This window comes from Coregonus lavaretus, assembly GCF_964263955.1.
Source record: "Coregonus lavaretus genome assembly, chromosome: 28".
In the NCBI taxonomy this organism is placed as follows: Eukaryota; Metazoa; Chordata; class Actinopteri; order Salmoniformes; family Salmonidae; genus Coregonus; species Coregonus lavaretus.
This window is the reverse complement of record NC_140015.1, coordinates 23,184,798-23,207,300: the sequence shown is the minus strand read 5'-3', so window position 1 is coordinate 23,207,300 and position 22,503 is coordinate 23,184,798. Positions and strand designations below refer to the sequence as shown.

At 42.2% G+C, this 22,503-nt stretch overlaps 2 protein-coding genes across 2 annotated transcripts; both read right to left on the bottom strand.

The window, feature by feature from the left end:
- Positions 1–2,653: 2,653 nt before the first annotated feature.
- Positions 2,654–6,699, bottom strand: LOC311103689 (chromobox protein homolog 2-like; the record flags this gene model as incomplete). Its single annotated transcript, XM_084145304.1, has 5 exons — positions 2,654–4,259; positions 4,357–4,426; positions 5,216–5,281; positions 6,498–6,541; positions 6,628–6,699. 5 exons carry the CDS (start codon positions 6,697–6,699, stop codon positions 2,805–2,807), a joined length of 1,707 nt encoding a protein of 568 aa, XP_084001430.1. The 3' UTR covers positions 2,654–2,804.
- Positions 6,700–12,137: 5,438 nt separating this feature from the next.
- Positions 12,138–18,734, bottom strand: LOC311103479 (ectonucleotide pyrophosphatase/phosphodiesterase family member 7-like; the record flags this gene model as incomplete). Its single annotated transcript, XM_084145045.1, has 6 exons — positions 12,138–12,195; positions 13,240–13,363; positions 13,621–13,849; positions 15,435–16,067; positions 17,858–18,003; positions 18,488–18,734. The coding sequence occupies 6 exons, from the start codon at positions 18,732–18,734 to the stop codon at positions 12,138–12,140; spliced, it is 1,437 nt and encodes a 478-aa protein (XP_084001171.1).
- Between the last annotated feature and the right edge of the window lie 3,769 nt (positions 18,735–22,503).

Genomic DNA, 22,503 nt, shown 5'->3' with positions numbered 1-22,503 from the left:
GACACACAGTGAATCTGTGTGGTAAGATTTAAACAAGTAGGGAGCAATGATTACCACATATGTGTATAATTAACAGATGCACTAGAATAACCACCCTTCTCTGCAAACCTGACACGTTAGCTTTCTTTGGGGTAACACCTTTTTGATTCATTTTAGTAAAACATTTAAAGCATGGTATGCAGAGTATGATTAGAGTGGGGAGTTCAGTTGAAGTGCTGTGTAGCTAAACTCCTCTCTAGGGAGCAGAAAGACAGTAGACGTTGTGGTTTCTTTTCAGTTACATCAGATAAACACATTTTCCTTCTGCGGGTAGCATAGCCTAACTCCTGAGCCCATGCCGGCGAGTAAAATGAGATTGTGTGTGTGCACATTGCATGTAACAAAGGAAAATATCTAGCATTTCATCTTAGGCCTACACTTTGAACACCAGCTGCTAAAAACTCAATCTGTTGTTTTTTTGTGGTCAGGGAAAAACAATACCAGGCAGTTAGTTCATTGTTGGGTTTCCTTTGCCTCCACCCTTCCCACAGTAGTGAAATCCCTGAGTGCTTGCCCTCAGCACTCACAAAGGCACAAAGAGGCCCCTCGGGGGACTCTGGCTGGGGTAGGGGAGGAGTCACGTCAGGTGTGCTGTCCATCATCATCCTGCCATATCTATACCGGCAATTATTCACTGGGCTCGTCCATAATAACCACCAGTTTTGACTGTACAGCCGCCAGTGAATGCCCCAGTGGGGTTGTGGGAGCACAGAACTGAAGGGAGAGGAGGAGTAGCCTCGGCCAGTAACCGGTCTTATCTGAGCACTAGGGGAGAACAGAGATAGTGTATCTTCTTCCCTTGTACTCCAGCCTGGGTGGAATACTTCACTGATAGACTGGCTGCACTGAGGAATGAAACGTATTTTCAACTGATGAGATAACTTGGTCCTCAATGCAACACCGGGTTTGCCTTGCAAACTTCTTTGTTAATGTTATAGCTTCGAGAGACAGAGCTCTTCCAGTAATTACAACATTTTCATAATGGAAGATGTTGCTATTATTTGTCCTTTCATTTGAATTTTAAACTTCATAAGACTACGGTGCTTTACACTAATGTGAATTGGCAAATTGATTGTAATGGTCATGACATCATATACTCGAGGGAGAAAAGACAGTACTTCCAAGCTTGCCGTTCCAGAAGAACTTTGCAAAAATATTGAATACACAATGAGGGCTGGATTAAACTAGAGGTAGCTACATTATAATGACATCCCTAAGAGTTGCATTACTACTTTGTAATCAAACTAGCGACCAATCTAGTTTACACCTGGCCTGAATAGTTCCCATAGGACAACCCTTTACTCCAGTTGATTAGCTTGTTTTGTTGCATGTGTACAATATATCAAAAGTATATTGTCTTACTAACAGAGCAAAGCAAAAGAAGAGTAAAGCTGTGTTCGAATACTCATACTAATGGTACTAGTTGTGACATAAATTGAGTATGTAGTACGCTAATTGGTCATAGTATGGATATAGTTAGTATGCCAAAAGTTCCCGGATGTCGTACTAAATTCGCCAAAATACCAAGTATACAAGCAGTGGACACTATTTCCGTGCTTTTAGGGCCCATAATACAATTCTTCAGAAAATGGGCATGGCTTCACAACGTTTTCAGATTTCAAGAAAATGGCGGAAAATATGCAGCCAAAGTCCGACGAGAGCGGATACAATTTCATTGCTTAAACTAATTATGACAAATGTTAAGTAAATGTTGAGCAATTTAATAAAGTAATGACTTTTCAAATAAGTTACGTTACACATTATGTTGGCTGACAATTTGTTAGCTACGCTATCCTTACGAACCGCAGCATTATAGCAGTAAGTACCGGTATGTTAGCTAGCTACCCAACGTTAGTTGGCTACTAATACATCAAACTTGCCAGTACATTAACTACATGTCATTCTTAGCTTAGCTAAGTGGTATAGTCGTTGTGCGTTCTCAATTGTCATTGTTAATTCGCTCTGGCTATCTACTCCGATTTCAGAGCACTCTTGTCTGAGTGTGCCAGTAAACGTCGGCAAAAAAGCATAATTAAATTGTTGCCAGCAGCACAGTTACAGTCACCAACGCTTTGGATAACATAAAAACAGCCTAACCAGCATTGCTAGTGCGAGTAAAAAGGTCAGAGTGAGGTGTTCTCTCATTTGTGTCTGGAAGTAGCTAGCAAGCTAGCAAACGTTAGCCAGTTAGCTTGGGTGCTTGACTGCCGTTGTGAGGTCAGAACGCTCAGATCAACCCTACTCCTCGGCCAGAGCGTCCAGTGTGCACTCTGAACACTCCGAATTTACAAACGGACAATCTGACAACGCTCTGAATTTATGAACGCCCAGAGCGCACTCCAGATTGAATTTACGAACACACCCGAAGTCGTAAAATGTCTAGCTTGTAATTTATGCTAACAAGCTAGCAAGAGGTTGCATAGCAACAGCATCAACTTCCGGTAGACAGGCGAAGCGCTAGTACGCTCAACTGAAAGGATACCATTCGTTTACAGTATACTAAAATGAACTAATAGTATATAGTATGTAGTATATACTCATTAAGTATGTAGTATACAGTATGTTAGTATGGATATTCGAACACAGTTTAAGTCCGCAGATTTCAGATTAATACATTGTAGAGAAGGGGAAATTTCGCATCACTGCAGCAAACCTATGTGCATTAACACTGCTCTAACTTATATACTTCATTCAATACCCCACTTAAGGCCTCTGCTGTCTACTTTGCAGCCCCTTTGCTAGGCAGCTCAATTACCGGCATTCAGTCAATAATTCTGTATGTTGAAGAAGCCCACACTGGTTGGGGACTCCTTGACTGTGACAGTGACCAGGTTGGCAGTGACGTCAGTGACAAACACATGCTCGATCAGGCTGTGAGTGGGCTTCCAGTCCTGGCCGGTCTGGACTGAGATGGCCAAGTCCTGACCGTTACTTGGGTAGGGGGAATCCTGGTCAGAGTCTGAGGTGCTCTCCTCGCCAGTGCTCATCTCACTCAGGAGGACCTTGGCCTGCTTGCCACGGTCTTTGGAGGCAGATCTCTCCCGCTTGCCCTGGATGTCTCTGGCCTCTGCGGAGGGGTTCTGGACACTGCTCTTCTCAACCCTCCCTTGTGCCCTTGTTGTAGGCAGCCTCTCAGGCCTTTCTGTCTTGGCACCCACTTCACTGGTCTCCTCAGCTTTGATCTTATCAACTCCAGGCTGGCTCTTTCTGGGCTGTTGTCCACCAGGCGTGGCAGGACTCTGCACAAGATTTTGCTCTTGACCACACTGACCAACTGTGGCTTTCCGTGCTGGGTTGGCGGTGCTTCGCAGGTTGGACACTGGCGCGATGCCATTGCCAGGAGTACCTTTGCCTTGTGTTGATTTGTTCACACTCTGCAGGTTTAGTGCCTGAAGGCTTGCAGCTTGGTTGGCAGGGCCTTTAGGAGTGGAGAAAGGGGCAGCAGCTTTGTTATTGGGTACCTGCTGCAGTGGTGTTTGCCCAGGGGCATCTGGTTTCTTCTGCCCGTTGGGGGAGCCCAGTGGTGGCGGAGAAGCTCCTTGCGGGTTGCCATTGCTGGTTAAGAGTTTGGAGTTATGCAAATTCAACGCTGCTACTCCAGGAGATTTGCTTGCAGTTGTTTTTAAGTCCAAACCTGCTCCACTGCCCACATCAGAGACCGACAGTTTGAAGTCAGAAGCTTGACTCTTGCTCTGGTTGGATCTCTGGTTGATAGAGGGAGAAGCTGAGGTATTTGACCGGCCAGAGCCTGCAGTGTTCATGGAGTTTTTAGTAGTCCCACCCTGGGCCAGGGAACATCTGCCCTGGACACTCAGAGGGCCTCTGCTGTTCAACCCCATGAAGGTGAAGCTGGGTGGGTGAAAGGGTTTCTTGATTCCACCTCGGAGGTCTGCAGGGGAGTCTTTGGCAACTGTCTTTATGATCTTGCGCTGGCCCTTGTTCTGTTGGATGGCCTTCATCTCTGCAGGCAGTGCTTTCCTGCCTCGCTTCTTCCTCGGGGGCTCCGGCTTGGCCACAATAATCTGTGCTTTCTTCTGAGGGACAGGGTGGAGCTCTCGTGTTCTGGGACCTGGCTTTGCCTTTCTATCGTTGTTGTCATCATCGTCGTCATCATCTGATGAGGAGGAAGAGGATGAAGAGGAAGATGACGATGATGAGCCAGACGAAGATGACGACGATGAAGAAGAGCTGCTTGACTTTGACACTTCAGGCACAGTTTCCTGAAATGAGGACGAGAGAAGTGATATTACATTACATTTATGACATATTTGGTAGAAAATATTATCAATATTTGTAAAGGTCTTGAGGAAAGCATACCACAACTTTTCGAGGTCTCCCCCTTGGCCTTTTCCCTCTCTTGCAGATCAGAATGTCCTTTTCTTGTTCACTGTAAAAACAAAAAATAGGAAACAGTCTTCAGCAGTAGTTATGGGAGAAGTAGAGAGCAGGAATCAAGGATACAAAACGAGCGCTGTTGAGGTTTTTACAACCATCCGAGGAGAGGGTATTCTATCACCAAACATATACACTGTGAACCTTAGACTTGTAGCCGTCTTCTTGACAGAGACATCTGAGGACTGTGTGCTCATGGCAAGTCAGCAACATCTCATGAAGTATTGTCTGGTCTTGAAACGCCCAATGCTTGGCAAAAACAAATCAGAGGTTGGCAATAAAATTCCCCAGATGCTCATCTGAAAACATTACATACACTTTCACTTTTGGAAATTCGGTTCCTGTTTTTGTTCCACCCCTTCACTTCCTGCTGTATATTCTTTTATAGCATTGTGTCCTTCTACAAATGGATGTACCATCTGAAATGAAATATTCTCCCTGCTTCAGTTAAGATTAACTGGCACTTATGGCTTTTTTAATTTTTTTACAAATGCATTATTTTACCCCTTACCAATACAAAATGTTTCATGTATTTTTATATCAAATGTATATTGAACAGAACGCCCGTTAAATAAAACTTGAAGGGTTGGGAAAACCTAAACTCATATCCTAAATAGGCTTATCGATGTGCTTACAGCCTGAAAACACAGATCGTATGCATATCTGTGGGCTCCACATTGGCTTGAATGGTGCACTATTAATGCCTGCTGGAGCATTTCAGTGGGCATTGTTTAGATATAGGGGATAGCTCACTCAGTGAGGTCCTGGGCAAAGAGAAACTCACCTCTTGTTAAATGCAGCCAATAATCTTGGGTCAAGGATGTTCGCTTGGGGCTCCCAGCTATTGTGCCTGAAGCAAAAGGAAAATATGTTCATCAACACACTAAAATCACTTAATGTCTACATTGCAGGTGGCACTTACTTCTTGGTGAAAGAAAACCTAGTATAACCTATACCCTAGTGACTGTGTAGAGATGGGAGGCCCAGTGTAACCAACATAGTGATTAGAGAAAGGAGGCCTAGTGTAACCTAGTGTAGAGATAGGAGGCATATGCAAAGAGCTGTGAGTGGGAGGCTTAACCACATAGCAAAGGGGGAAGATAAGAAGGAGAGAAGTTTATTTAAAGCCAAGTGTGTAGGATCTGCCGCCTTCACATGATTCAGTGAATCTCAAGAGGGCCAATACTGAGTTAATGTAGAAAGAGATCGCGAATTGGCAAACATTATCATTTCCACCGGCCAATTTTACGTGTTTATATCACAAGTAAATAACATTTGACCAAGTCGACGGCGCTGGCAGAATCCGACAGCAATGTGAGGATTTGGGTTAAGAACGGGGTGTGAGTGACAGGCAGAATGCCCATTGATGATGGGATTAATTGCAACAATGAAACAGAAGGGACAAGGGAAAGGGCAACCGTGGCAAGGACGCGCAGGCAGCTGGAGCGCTCGAAAGGGGAGAAAGACTGATTCACGGAAATTCAATGTATACTACCGATTCACGTTAGGCATGAAATAAACTATCATATAATCATATACATTTAAACAACCATCTCAAAGAGTAGGAAAGTGTAGCAAATTTACACTTTATTTGTGGGATGTGTGAGAGACTCGGCATGCGTTTCTCACCCCAAACTTCTACCAACTCCTACTTGTAATTTCTTTATCAATAAAGCATATAATATAAAGCTAGATTGATAAACCATTAGCTAGAGATCCAGTAAGCGACTGATCAAATATGAGAGTTTCTATAGCCTAGTTTGTGTAGCCTAATTACTGAGAAAATGTAAAACAGACAAACCAGCATATATTTAATACGGGAGACCCTAAACGATCTGTTTGTTTTGCATAACTAACAAGGTTAATTTCCAAAAGTTAAAACCAACAACAATAGCAGGAGGCAAGCGTAAAACCAGAATTTCTCGGTTTCACGGGCAGCATGTTTTTGAGCGAAGTTAGGGACTGTATGAATCATTTTACTACAACAGTGAAGCAAAAAACGACACGTTGTTGTTGTTTTCATTGTTTGAGGCTGCCCTCGCAGCTGCAGCACCACTTGTACTTACTTGGATGACCATCCCCTCCACTTTACAAGAAACTCCAACTTTCCCTGCGAAAATAGAACGGCAAAACGTTACCAAACTGTGAGCAGCAAATATTTTGGATATGAGAAAATAATATTTCACAACATCTAACCTTTCTTAGTCGTTTGTTGAGGATGCATTCAGCATCGAAAACCTGTTCTCCTACGGCGCTCAATTCCTCCATGTTCGCTATTGCCTACTCTAAAGTGTTTTATGAATAGAATGGAAAAGAGGGCGGAAAGAAAACGCATTCTTGAAGCTTGTCCCATGGCAGATACCGTCCCTGTAAACGTCACACCTCGACGTGTGACCAATCAAATCGTTTTCACATATTGTGGTCAAAGATTTTCTATTATACTGACAAGATAGTCGAGTGATCGCTCAAACAATGGAAATACATGTCCTCAAAGATCGAAGGCAGGCGGGAGGAGGGCGGAGGCGAGATCAGGTGGGACCATTCTAGCCAATGGGAGGGCAGATACGTGTCTGAACAACACTATGAAGTCGTTTTATTTTGTTGTTGTTTCTGAAATGCCAGGTGCGTCCATTTATATCAGTGAATTCCTAACAACCTAACCATTATGAAACTTCTATTATATCAAATAAGTCTCATGTAGCAAATTAGCAATTACATTTTTTGTTGACCAAATTGGACACTCTCATTGACCCCCCTCATTGACCCCCATGCAAAAATTCCTCACTTCGTGGCCTATTTTCGTGGACAGATTTTGGGTGGAATAAACTCTCTCCCTTCAGTCTTCCTCTCTGTTGTGGTTTATTGATAGAGCCCCACAGTGGAGGTGTCATAATACCCATAAAACCTAGCGGTCAAACAGGGAAATGGTTCCAATCATTTCCCCACCATTCATTTTTCCCATAGGGGATTTTAGAAACACTTAAAATAAGGGCTGTGTTTTGTGTAGGCTTACCTTGGCGTTACATTTTGATAACCATATAAATCTCTCTTGGACAAGGTGACTTTTATCAATATATTCGGCTCTATTTACTTTCAGATTCGAAAATGCTAATTAGCATCAAAGTAGACATCATGCAAGACAACATAGCCCTTCAAGCTCATGCACATCATCTCTAGCTGACACCTTCGCTAACAGGTATTGTGTCAATTTAAAACTTGCATAAGACAGTTCACAGAATTGTCCATTTAAAGAAATGTAGGCAATTTATTAATTACTACATTTAGTTAAAATTAGATAGTTAATCCAGAGATTCTTACCTTTGCCTCAATCCGGCAGTCTCGTCCAGATCATCATGGCATTTGTAGTTCTTTATGATAGCCACATTAGCAGCTAATTAGCATTTCATATTTTATTTTTTTTGGGGGGGGGATACAGGCGAATATATTGATAAAAGTCACCTTGTCCTAGAGAGAGTTACACGTTTATCAAAACGTCACGCCAGGGTAAGCCTACACAAAACACAACCCTTATTTCAAGTGTTTCTAAAAAATAAAAACTATGGGAAAAATGAATGGTGGAAAACGATTGGAACCATTTCCTTGTTTGACCGCTAGGTTTTATGGGTATTATGACACCTCCACTGTGGGGCTCTATCAATAAACCACAACAGAGAGGAAGACTGAAGGGAGAGAGTTTATTCCGTTATGGTGCATTACCGCCACCTACTTCCCTTATATATATATATATATATATATATATATATATATATATATACAGTGGGGAGAACAAGTATTTGATACACTGCCGATTTTGCAGGTTTTCCTACTTACAAAGCATGTAGAGGTCTGTAATTTTTTATCATAGGTACACTTCAACTGTGAGAGATGGAATCTAAAACAAAAATCCTGAAAATCACATTGTATGATTTTTAACTAATTAATTTGCATTTTATTGCATGACATAAGTATTTGATCACCTACCAACCAGTAAGAATTCCGGCTCTCACAGACCTGTTAGTTTTTCTTTAAGAAGTCCTCCTGTTCTCCACACATTACCTGTATTAACTGCACCTGTTTGAACTCGTTACCTGTATAAAATACACCTGTCCACACACTCAATCAAACAGACTCCAACCTCTCTACAATGGCCAAGACCAGAGAGCTGTGTAAGGACATCAGGGATAAAATTGTAGACCTGCACAAGGCTGGGATGGGCTACAGGACAATAGGCGAGAAGGCAACAACTGTTGGCGCAATTATTAGAAAATGGAAGAAGTTCAAGATGACGGTCAATCACCCTCAGTCTGGGGTTCCATGCAAGATCTCACCTCGTGGGGCATCAATGATCATGAGGAAGGTGAGGGATCAGCCCAGAACTACACGGCAGGACCTGGTCAATGACCTGAAGAGAGCTGGGACCACAGTCTCAAAGAAAACCATTAGTAACACACTACGCCGTCATGGATTAAAATCCTGCAGCGCACGCAAGGTCCCCCTGCTCAAGCCAGCGCATGTCCAGGCCCGTCTGAAGTTTGCCAATGACCATCTGGATGATCCAGAGGAGGAATGGGAGAAGGTCATGTGGTCTGATGAGACAAAAATAGAGCTTTTTGGTCTAAACTCCACTCGCCGTGTTTGGAGGAAGAAGAAGGATGAGTACAACCCCAAGAACACCATCCCAACCGTGAAGCATGGAGGTGGAAACATCATTCTTTGGGGATGCTTTTCTGCAAAGGGGACAGGACGACTGCACCGTATTGAGGGGAGGATGGATGGGGCCATGTATCGCGAGATCTTGGGTGGGTCTTCCAGCATGACAACGACCCGAAACACACAGCCAGTACACTTCAACTGTGAGAGACGGAATCTAAAACAAAAATCCAGAAAATCACATTGTATGATTTGTAAGTAATTAATTAGCATTTTATTGCATGACATAAGTATTTGATACATCAGAAAAGCAGAACTTAATATTTGGTACAGAAACCTTTGTTTGCAATTAGAGATCATACGTTTCCTGTAGGTCTTGACCAGGTTTGCACACACTGCAGCAGGGATTTTGGCCCACTCCTCCATACAGACCTTCTCCAGATCCTTCAGGTTTCGGGGCTGTCGCTGGGCAATACGGACTTTCAGCTCCCTCCAAAGATTTTCTATTGGGTTCAAGTCTGGAGACTGGCTAGGCCACTCCAGGACCTTGAGATGCTTCTTACGGAGCCACTCCTTAGTTGCCCTAGCTGTGTGTTTCGGGTCGTTGTCATGCTGGAAGACCCAGCCACGACCCATCTTCAATGCTCTTACTGAGGGAAGGAGGTTGTTGGCCAAGATCTCGCGATACATGGCCCCATCCATCCTCCCCTCAATACGGTGCAGTCGTCCTGTCCCCTTTGCAGAAATGCATCCCCAAAGAATGATGTTTCCACCTCCATGCTTCACGGTTGGGATGGTGTTCTTGGGGTTGTACTCATCCTTCTTCTTCCTCCAAACACGGCGAGTGGAGTTTAGACCAAAAAGCTCTATTTTTGTCTCATCAGACCACATGACCTTCTCCCATTCCTCCTCTGGATCATCCAGATGGTCATTGGCAAACTTCAGACGGGCCTGGACATGCGCTGGCTTGAGCAGGGGGACCTTGCGTGCGCTGCAGGATTTTAATCCATGACGGCGTAGTGTGTTACTAATGGTTTTCTTTGAGACTGTGGTCCCAGCTCTCTTCAGGTCATTGACCAGGTCCTGCCGTGTAGTTCTGGGCTGATCCCTCACCTTCCTCATGATCATTGATGCCCCACGAGGTGAGATCTTGCATGGAGCCCCAGACCGAGGGTGATTGACCGTCATCTTGAACTTCTTCCATTTTCTAATAATTGCGCCAACAGTTGTTGCCTTCTCACCATGCTGCTTGCCTATTGTCCTGTAGCCCATCCCAGCCTTGTGCAGGTCTACAATTTTATCCCTGATGTCCTTACACAGCTCTCTGGTCTTGGCCATTGTGGAGAGGTTGGAGTCTGTTTGATTGAGTGTGTGGACAGGTGTCTTTTATACAGGTAACAAGTTCAAACAGGTGCAGTTAATAAAGGTAATGAGTGGAGAACAGGAGGGCTTCTTAAAGAAAAACTAACAGGTCTGTGAGAGCCGGAATTCTTACTTGTTGGTAGGTGATCAAATACTTATGTCATGCAATAAAATGCAAATTAATTACTTAAAAATCATACAATGTGATTTTCTGGATTTTTGTTTTAGATTCCGTCTCTCACAGTTGAAGTGTACCTATGATAAAAATTACAGACCTCTACATGCTTTGTAAGTAGGAAAACCTGCAAAATTGGCAGTGTATCAAATACTTGTTCTCCCCACTGTATGTATATATATATATATTTTTTTGTCATTTAGCTGACGCTCTTATCCAGAACGACTTACATGAGCAATTAAGGTTAAGTGCCTTGCTCAAGGGCACATCGACAGATTTTTCACCTAGTCGGCTCGGGGATTAGAACCAGCAACCTTTCGGTTACTGGCACAACGCTCTTAACCACTAAGCTACCTGCCGCCCTATATATTTGCGAGAAAAAAAAACATATGGGGGATTGGAAGTGATGCAGACAATTACATTGATGGAAGTTACTATCTATCTGAAATATTAAAGCTGATCTACCCCCTAAATAAAAAATAAAAAAATAAAAATAAACACTTGAGTGGTTTAAGGGGAAACATTTAAATGTCTTGGAATGGCCTAGTCAAAGCCCAGACCTCAATCAAATTGAGAATCTGTGGTATGACTTAAAGATTGCTGTACACCAGCGGAACCTATCCAACTTGAAGGAGCTGGAGCTGGGGTGAATAGTTACACACGCTCAAGTTTTCTTTTTTTTGGTCTTATTTCTTGTTTGTTTCACAATAAAAAATATTTGGCATCTTCAAAGTGGTAGGCATGTTGTGTAAATCAAATGATACAAACCCCCCAAAAATCAGGTTGTAAGGTACCAAAATAGGAAAAATGCCAAGGGGGGTGAATACTTTCGCAAGCCACTGTATGTGTTAATGAACAGGACGTTTTCCTAAACAGAATGTTGAAAGGTATTTCCATTCCTTTATTTATATAACTTATTCATACACAAACCTGGAATAGGTCCATTCACTCACTCACTCACTCACTCACTCACTCACTCACTCACTCACTCACTGCCATCCAGAACAAAACCACAAACAATTATTTTGTTCATGGTCAGGATTTCAAAAAAGATAACTTGTAAATCAGATAAATAGATTTATAATTAAACACAACTTTCATAAAATGCATGTCTGCACTGCTGTCACACAGAGTATACAATTTGTCAAGTTTTTGAACTGGTGTTTTGTCCAGAGATTTAGTTTCAGATTAGCTGTGTATTATTTTACTGTAGCTGTAGTCTACTGATCTCATCAGTGTATCATGACACCAATCAGTTGTTTAGAGAATACATCCTTTTAGCAAATTGCTAAAGCATAAGTTGTCCCAGGTGGCATGGTGACTGTATGGGCTTACATTCACAAGGAAAAAAACATATCTGATCAGTCTGCATGGTGTCAGTCTCAACATGGAGAGGGCGCACTAGTCTGTGATAAGGTTGTTTTTAGAGAGTATGTCCATAATAATGTCATAAGTAGTGATGTCCCTTTGTTTATCCATTTCAGATGTAAGTGGCAAATGATTTCACTTGGGGTTCAGTTTAAAGGGCAGTTTGGTGTGTCTCTTCCTTTCCTCCTGGAGGCAGTGACTTCTCAGAGCTGAAACATAGGAAAGAATGATACGTTCTGGACAATTGGGAATAAGTTAGGAATCCTCAATGCAGGCAGGCAGGCAGGCACAGAAATACAGCCCTTTCTTGATATATCATTCACTACCATGCAATAAGCTAGACTTTGATTATGTTGACTAAAATGTAAATTTCACATTCAGTGTGAGGACTAAACCAGTGGCATGACTTAAAAGTATGAGATGTTTAAACCATGAATACCCAAACATTCAGGTTTACAGAACTATAACTTTATGTAGCCTATCTGCACCATGTTATCCAATTAGGCCTCTGCAGAGTCAGTATCCCGCTGGTTACAATCAGCAACAGGACTTGAACAGATTGAGATCAATCCGGAGCTCAGCCAGCATGCAAAACATCTGAGTCTCTGTCCCTAATTGACAGCCCATATCTAGCCTGACCATCAAGTGTATTAACATACAGATAGAGCACTTGACATGTCCTTTTTATTTTTACCCCTTACAGATTGTTTCCACTGCTCGAATCGTTCAGTTTGTTTACCTGTCTCTAGGGATTACACCTTGACTATAGAACGCTTCCAATCAGTCCATTATTGTCTTGAGTTATGGCAGAGGAAGAAACAGTGTCAGAAGCTGAGAGACTGACGGAATCCAACATTGGCAGTAAACAAAATAAATAAAGCATTTATAGCAACATTTTTTGGAACACTATTTACTCGCCAGTGGGCAAATATCCTTCTGCTTGTTTATTTTAATACTGTATGTTTGAGGTATCAGTTGCCCTTAACTACAGAACTAGGATCAAGCATCCCAAAAACACATTTACTTGTTTTGCCCTTTAACCATTAGGAGAATAAAACAAATATCTGAGCCTGTATCAGTGGTTAGGGTCAATTTCTACCTTTTTCTCTTATTACATGCTCGCAAATTGGTATCCAAGGGGAAAACACCCCTTAGGTACATTACACACATTTCTATATATCAGATTGTTCAGGCAAGTCTTCTTCACATTTTCCAATTCCCATTGATTTGTGTACATATGCAGACATACATACCTTCTATTATTTGTCTCCTTCTTGAATGCATTAAATGACACAAGCGCTATGAAGACCACAACAAGAAATCCAGCCACTGCTGCCAATCCAATAAAGATATTTGATTTTATGTCCTGACGGAGGTCTGAAATACAAGCCGTAATGCAAATGTAATATCGTTTGATTTGTGTACATGGATGTGTCTGAAAGACAATACAGACATTATTCATCTAATTTTTATCCAATTTTATAATTTCTGTTATGTGTTGCATATTTGTACATTCTATATACATTACGTTAGACCATAGATTACTTTGGCTGTGTAATGAAGGAGCAGGTGTTGGAGGAACACACTTTGTGGGCCATAGGGAGTGCAGAGTCATTAGCCTGATATAAACTCACCCTCTGTGGTAGAGATCAGCATGTGTTTTGTGGCATCCAGGTGGCCATCGTTGGGATCAGGCTTGATGCCCAGTATGTGACACATCAAGGGGTATATGTTCACTGTCTCAAAGGGGCCCACCTCCAGGTTCTTTTGGAACACCGGCCCCACAGCCCTGAAGAAGGGCTTCATGTCCATTTCTTCGTTGTCAAAGCCATGCTCCCCTGTGTTGAACTGCACTGGGAGGAACTGTAGAGACAAATAGCCAAGAAGAGTCAGGGTGATCAAATCTGTAGGACTCCATTTAGAGTAAGAGAAGTGAAATCATGAATGATCAGAATGTTGAAATTCATATTGATCATCATAATGGGAAGCCTGAAGTCCAACTTGTCTTTCTATGATGTACTCTCAACTGGACAGCAGAGGGAGATGTTGACCAACTGAAGGAAAGTGTTGCTTGAGCAACCATGAAATCTGCTCAGTGCTTATAAGAACAGAGACGGGAGAATTTCCCTGTTCTCCATTATTAGACGCATACTGTTAAAATGACTGTTGTTAACCAGGTTAAGAGGGAATCCTTTCATAAACTAAAGAGGCCTAAACATCACATAGTTCCTTTGGTCATTCAGGATGACTACTTTGATCATGAAATTGATATTACGATGGATTGTATGAATAGCAAGCGATACAGTTACACAGACACATTTTTAATCTTCACTTTGTTCACAGAAAATACACTGATATATTTAGATACACAGGGAGAAGGTAGGCTAATTATCATAGATGTTACGTAACCCTTCTCTGAACATGCATAACATTTGCTTTGATAAAACTGAGAGGAGCATCTTTTGAAATTTCTAAACAAAGGGTCCATAAACAGGAGATAACACAAGAGGGTCAAATACCCTGAACTTGTGTATTTTGATAATCAGATATTACACTGAAGGTCAACTGAACTCCACCAGATACCCTCACTGTAACCACAGCCTTCAATGAGTTTATATGCGTTCATGTGTAATCAGTACCTCTGGTGGGTTACTGTCAGTATAGCATTTGAAGACATTTGTAATTTAGCCATTTTGCTATTTCTGTTTTACAGTATGTTGATGTGTAGTGGCCATCTCTCGTATGCAAAATTGAGAATCAAATTTAGTATCACTCAATGGAGTGATGTAGCACTTTCAGTGGTAAAGTTGCAGGCAGCAGGGTTGAGCCAAATGTAAATGCTAATGTTGAATTTTGTGGCATGAATAGCTTCATGAAGAATTAGAGAGCTCTGCATGCCATCAGCCAAACCTGGATTATCCTGGGAAGGTGGTAATGCACTTGATTAAAATTGTAATGTATTAAGATTAGAGTTTTCCGGTCTAAAATATTCCATTTTCTCCATCGCTACAAGCCAAATTCACTTGGTAATTCCTTCAATGTTTGTAGTCCATTGAAATATGGCATGTTATCAGAATACTCATAATGCATGCAGGAGGATGCATGAGGATGTGCCATACTGTACTGTATATTATAGAAGTGATAGAATATTCTAGATGCCTGAAGATATACTGTATAGGCTGCATGGTTATTTTTAAACCAGCTTCTTTGCTCATACTATGTTCACTGAGGCCAATCCTCTAATCAGTAATTCACAGTAAAGCATGGAATTGGAAAGTCTACAACAATATGCATGTTTAGTCTCACAAAAGTTAAAGTATGCCTTCATTTCACTTTTTGTGTGCATGAAATTGGTTCTGTGCGTGACGGAAACCCTTAACAAAAACGTCTTAATTTGTTTAAGCAAACAACTATTACAAAATACTATAGAGACATGCTATGAACCCACCCCGTTGATGACATATCCAGGGTCAGAGAAGAGAATGATGGGTAGGATGCGGTTGTTATTAGCAAAATGAAGACGCTCAGGCATCTCCTCCTTCTTGAAGACATGAAGGTGAGGGTTCGCCCCCTTCAGGGCGTTGTAGACCTTATCCAGCATGCCCTCCTTGGGAAGCAGCATCCCAGAGGGCCCAAAGTCCACCAGGTGAAATGCTATATCTCTGAAGGAGAATCCGGGGATCCTGGAAAGGGTGATCTCCTTCACCAGGCCGTTGCGGTACACATTGCTCATGCCGTGGTCAGCGGTGATGATGATGTTGAGACTATCGGCAAGTCCGTTTCGTTCAGCCAAGCTGCGGATGAAGCCCACTGTTCTGTCCACCTGCTTGACCATCTCCCTCCGCTCAGGGGAATCAGGCCCGTATTTGTGGCCTGTGCCATCAGGCTCCCCGAAATACAGTGACACAAAGTCCAGGTCCATCTCACTGAACCAGGTGCCCATCACCTTCTCTACGTTCTCTCTCCATTTAGTCTCATTTTTGTAGTCATAAAACCGTGGTTCCACATCCTTCACCGTCTGGGTCTCTCCCTGGTAGGTGGATTGCGTGCCAGGAAAGTGAAGAGAGCCAGCCCTCAGGCCCTGTACGGACAAAATTAGGATGAAGAGAGGTCTCACACACACACACACACACACACACACAGACACAGACACACAGACACACACAGTCTTGCACAGCTAACCTTGTGGGGACATACAATTCAGTCCCATTCAAAATCCTATTTTCCCTAACCCCTAACCCTAACCCTAACCGTAACCCAAAAACCTAACCTTAACCCTAACCCTAGCTCCTAACCCTATCTCCTAACCCTAACCCTAACCCTAATTCTAACCCTAACTCTAATTCTAACCTTTACCCTAAACCCCCTAGAAATAGCATTTGACCTTATGGGGACCAACAAAATGTCCCCAGTTGGTCAAATTTCTCTTGGTTTACTATTCTTGTGGGGACTTCTGGTCCCACAAGTATAGTTAAACACGTCCACACACACACACACACAGTACATGCATACAGTTGAAGTCGGAAGTTTACATACACCTTAGCCAAATACATTTAAACTTAGTATTTCACAATTCCTGACATTTAATCCTAGTAAAAATGCCCTGTCTTAGGTCAGTTAGGATCACCACTTTATTTTAAGAATGTGAAATGTCAGAATAATAGTAGAGAGAATGATTTATTTCAGCATTCCCAGTGGGTCAGAAGTTTACATACACTCAATTAGTATTTGGTAGCATTGCCTTTAAATTGTTTTAACTTGGGTCAAACGTTTCGGGTAGCCTTCCACAAGCTTCCCGCAATAAGTTGGGTGAATTTTGGCCCATTCCTCCTGACAGAGCTGGTGTAACTGAGTCAGGTTTGTAGGCCTCCTTGCTCGCACACTTTTTTTCCTCCAAACATAACGATGGTCATTATGGCCAAACAGTTCTATTTTTGTTTCATCAGACCAGAGGACATTTCTCCAAAAAGTACAATCTTTGTCCCCATGTGCAGTTGCAAACCATAGTCTGGCTTTTTTTATGGCAGTTTTGGAGCAGTGGCTTCTTCCTTGCTGAGCGGCCTTTCAGGTTATGTCGATATAGGACTCATTTTACTGTGGATATAGATACTTTTGTACCTGTTTTCTCCAGCATCTTCACAAGGTCTTTTGCTGTTGTTCTGGGATTGATTTGCACTTTTCGCACCAAAGTACGTTCATCTCTAGGAGACAGAACGCATCTCCTTCCTGAGCGGTATGACGGCTGCGTGGTCCCATGGTGTTTGTACTTGCGTACTATTGTTTGTACAGATGAATGTGGTACCTTCAGGCGTTTGGAAATTGCTCCCAATGATGAACCAGACTTGTGGAGGTCTACAATATTTTTCTGAGGTCTTGGCTGATTTCTTTTGATTTTCCCATGATGTCAAGCAAAGAGGCACTGAGTTTGAAGGTAGGCCTTGAAATAAATCCACAGGTACACCTCCAATTGAGTCAAATGATGTATATTAGCCTATCAGAAGCTTTTAAAGCCATGACATCATTTTCTGGAATTTTCCAAGCTGTTTAAAGGCACAGTCAACTTAGTGTATGTAAACTTCTGACCCACTGGAATTGTGATACAGTGAATTATAAGTGAAATAATCTGTCTGTAAAGAATTGTTGGAAAAATTACTTGTGTTATGCACAAAGTAGATGTCCTAACCGACTTGCCAAAACTATAGTTTGTTAACAAGAAATTTGTGGAGTGGTTGAAAAACAAGTTTTAATGACTCCAACCTAAGTGTATGTAAACTTCCGACTTCAACTGTATATGCACAGACATTTGTATTACTGTAAAGCAAATGCAGGAATGATTTAGGATGAAGGTCCATCTAGTGCTGCTGTTCTGACCTGTCTCTGGGCTGTGATCCAGATGGGTAGAGTGCCGTTGTCCCACCACTCATTCTTAAACTGGGTAGCATAGTAAGGCAGTTTCTCACTGGTGGTGATGTTGAACCACATGTTGTGGATCACCCCATGGTTCTCAATGTAGCGCCCTGAAAAGAGTCACTGTCAATCTCTCAATATTCATAGTCTGCCACATTCACATTACAAATTCTATCAACTTTATAGCCTGTGAGTGCCATGACGCTTCTTGGACAAGGTCTTAAGACCAACACTGGAGATTAAAGGAATTTAATTTCAAGGAAGTTACATTTCTTTTTAACTGGCACTGATGATTCAAAAGTCAAAAATGAGTATTTCTGTCAAGGAAAATAGAAATTCCTCCTTCAGCCTTCCCAACATAATCATCTTACTCAACTCTGAAAGCTGCTGGACCCTGGGACGTTGAATTACAGTTAATTCCTTTTTTCCAGTCGCATTCACAATTCTTATAAACTACACTGGGAATGACTTGTGATCCAATAATTGGAGAGAAAAAAGGACCACCGTGACATGAACATGAACCTCCACAGAATCACTGCTCTCTTGGAGCCTGTAGAAAAGGGTTGTGCCTGGGTATCGATCTACAGTAGGTACCTGTTAGGAGGGTGAAGTGTGTGGGACTGGTGATGGTGAGGTAAGGTGGGGTCACATATCTGGCCTTGACCCCGTCCTTGGCCATTCTGTCCAGATTCGGCGTGTCCACATCGCGGTCGTAGTCCCACCTGAAGCCATCGAAGGAGATGAGCAGTACTTTATGCTGGCCTTTGGTGCTGTATCTATCCAGCGGTACTCCTGAAGAGGACACGGCCAACAGCAGGCAGAGACTCACTGTCCACAACATAGTGGGTACGACACAGAGCTGAGTCTTTCACTTTACTCCTATCCTTGGGTATGCAGGCTGTTGCTATACACTGACTCCAGCACCGTTACAGCCCTAAAGACTCCCCCCCTTCCCATTACACCTGAGCACATTTCCCTTCCCTGTGCCAGCAGCATGATAGCAAAGTTTCATCATTTTATCTGATCATACAGTATCTAGTTGATTAGATGGACGTTTGCTCAGCACATTTCTGCATGGTGTTTGATTATGTTTTTATGTTCTGTGTAATTACCAGCCAATTTTTCATCCTGTGCTTGTATATGAACTCTCTTTTATTGTGATTGCAAGATATTCAATCAGTTCCAGAATGTTGTAAACAAGACTGTCTGCTTGGCCGTTATGTTCATGGACTTTGTCTGCCTGTCCGTCCGTCCGTCCGTTTTGTCTGTCCGTCCATCTGTCCATCCATCTCTCTGAGTTTCTAGTGAATAATTGACAAAGGGGAATGACAAGTATGGATTTCACCTTGAGTGTGGATGGTACATGATCAATCTGAAACCTAGAAGATGGAGAAGAAAATGAGAGGATATACTTTTTCATCAGTGAACTCCAGTCTCTAGGGAGACCATACCCTGATAGTATTTACTATTTTATTAGCATCCCCATTAGCTACTGCAAAAGCAGCAGCTACTCTTCCTGGGGTCCACACAAAACATAAAGCATGACATAATACATAACATTGATAGACAAGAACAGCACAAGGACATAACTATCCTAATCTCATAGCAACCTCGAATCCTGATATCCTAATCTCACAGCACCAGAGGGTATACTAGGTACCTGGTTTGAGGAGTTAGCGAGGTAACTTTGTTCAACTAGGGACACCTGATACCACGAAAGTGCCTAATTTTTTAGCCAGGTACATTTCTATGGCAACGAATGCTTCAGAACTAACCTGCTTCGGGCAGGATAATGCTGCGTTTAGATGGTACGAAATAGACGGTAGACGGCAAACCGGATGTCATTGTTTTCAATGAGAGCACGACGGTAAACGCCGTCCATCGTCTAAATGCAGCATAACTCAAGGCTAATGTTGCGTTTAGACAAGGGACGCAAAAACCATCATACCAGTCCGCATACCCGGAGAAGAAAGCAAGAAAGATGGTGACGGCAAAAGCAAGCCAGCACCGTATGCGTTGCTATGGTGATTCCACAAAACAAACAGTGCAAATCAACATCTGGTAGAAAACAGCGCTACATTAGACTGCACAAGTGTGAATTTTGGCGGCAAGTCCCGTCTACAGGTGGCGGCTGACGGCATTCACCGCCAGGCTCTCATTGAAAACAATGACATTCGGTTTGCCGTCTACCTCATACCATGTACACCTCGCCATAACTCCATTTATCCAGAAATCAGATTCCCAACCTCTTGCAAACATTGTGTAGTCATTACCTTCATTTGACAATGACGACCGATTCAATATTTTATTAATCAAATGTTTTTTTGTGTGTTAAAAATAGTTATATTAAATAACTATCACATTACATACTTAGTAATGACAGGATGCATTTGAAAGTTCACACACACTAAAACTATTGTATGACATTATACAATTATTTTATAGATAGGAGTGGGGAAAAAGGTGCTGTGTGCATTGATAAGCACACCAAAGCACATCAAAGACGGCATTAACGATAGGTAATGAAAGAAAGACAACACTTCTAATAGCCTATTTCACAGCATAGCCTGCTGATTTTGCAAGATAACTTTTCTTTCATGATTTCGGCAACAAATACAAATGTGGCAGTCGGCAACAAATAAAAATGTGGCACTGACTAATGTTTCAGTATTGTCTCAATGAAGAGTTCAGCGTTCGACTAGCCACGTGCGGCTGCTGCAGGCTGCAACGAGACATGCACGCGCAGTTACAAGCCTGCTAGAGTTAGCGTCAGGCGGATGAGCAATATCCACTGTCATAGTACGGATGAAGCCTGAGCTGGAATCTGAAGCTAGATAATTTCAGAAAAGCATGGGTACATCTAGCTATGTAGGTAGTATACCCCTCAGTTGTTCTGTAAACACCAGAGAGAATCCCACAACATCAAGGAACCATCCGTGTCCTTGGTTCTTCCATTTGCATAGGCTAATCATGCAACACAAGGAAATAGAAATGCAATAATCATGTGGAGTTTCACCAAAGTCGTTAACTCCTGCTCAGTTCACCAGGCGTAAACAGAGCCACATATCATATCGTATGGAGTTGCACCTACATTTAAATCCTGCTATATTCCCCTATCGTGAATGCAGCAACCTTGAATCTTAGGGAGTTGCACCGAAGTATCACTTTCGCTACGTTCCCCTAATGTCAACGCAGCAACAATCGTGTGGAGTTGCACCGAACTATCACTCCCACTACGTTCCAATAACGTAAACACAGCAACCTTGAATCATATTGAGTAGCACCAAAGGATCACTCCTGCTTCGTTCCCCTAACGTAAACGCAGCAACCTTGAATCATATGGAGTAGCACCGAAGTATCGCTCCCGCTACGTTCCTCTAATATAGACATAGTAATTTGAATAACTCACTCCTCAATGTGTTTTTGGTTTCGGGCTAGTGCTAAATATCCTTTTAGATTTGGAATTTTCCACCATGACCATGGACAAACAACCAGCTAAACTATTGTCTGTGGCCTCTGTCTTTCTAGCGCTTCACTTCAAATCATGTACCCTTCCAGACACTATACTGTATATCACTCACTGGTTTATGATGCTACCTTATCAATGTCAATCAAATTCCCTGACAAGCTAGCACTTCAAATTTGTTCTTTTTTTTTTTGTCCTTGGCGGGACTTCAAGGGAAATATCTAATCTTCACGGAGATAAGGGATAACATTCATCAGCTCTCTCACCTCATTCATATTCAGTAGCTGTTTCATATTAACTCCATCCCTAGTCCAACGTCAGCAAGATTTGGTGGAGCATTTAGGACCAAGGGAGACACTCAGATCTCTGCCATGAGAACTTTATAAAAAAAACACACACACTGAACTTCAGGGGCAGGGAAACTTTATATGACCCTCACAATTCTGTTGATAATTTCCACAGGGAATCTCTTTTTTTTTTTTTTTTATCTTGTGGAAAAGTGAATTATTTGTCTTTAGCACTCCCTGCTGCCCATTTAATACTATTGCACGACATAGAGATTACAACTAAGGATACAATCACATTATAATAATATGCCATTTAGCAGACGCTTTTATCCAAAGCGACTTACAGTCATGCATGCATACATTTTTTGTGTGTGTGTATGGGTGGTCCCGGGGATCGAACCCACTACCTTGGTGTTACAAGCACCGTGCTCTACCAGCTGAGCTACAGAGGACCACAATACAATTTAACTCTCTCAAATTGTATGTAACTTATTTCCAGTCTGTCCACCCATCTGGTAGTTGGAGCTCTCTGTCTTCTACAAGAGATAAACAGTACATGTTATTGATTGAAACATTCCATTAGATTAAATGCGGTATTCCTTGTCTTGAACCTACTTTGTTCAGTCTTTAACTGAACAATTTCCCCCAGGTTTCATTTCCAAGTACTCATCGATAAGGTTTAAATGACTAGCATGCTGTTTGTTTGAGCATGCACTGTTTGGTGGCTGATAATCATGGGGTCAAGTACAGGCCAATGTTCAGAGAGCCCACTCGCTGTGTTTTGAATTGTAAGTAAACAGACATTTGATGCATGAATGGCCCTCTCTATCAGGTTACACACAAATAAGCATTTAGCT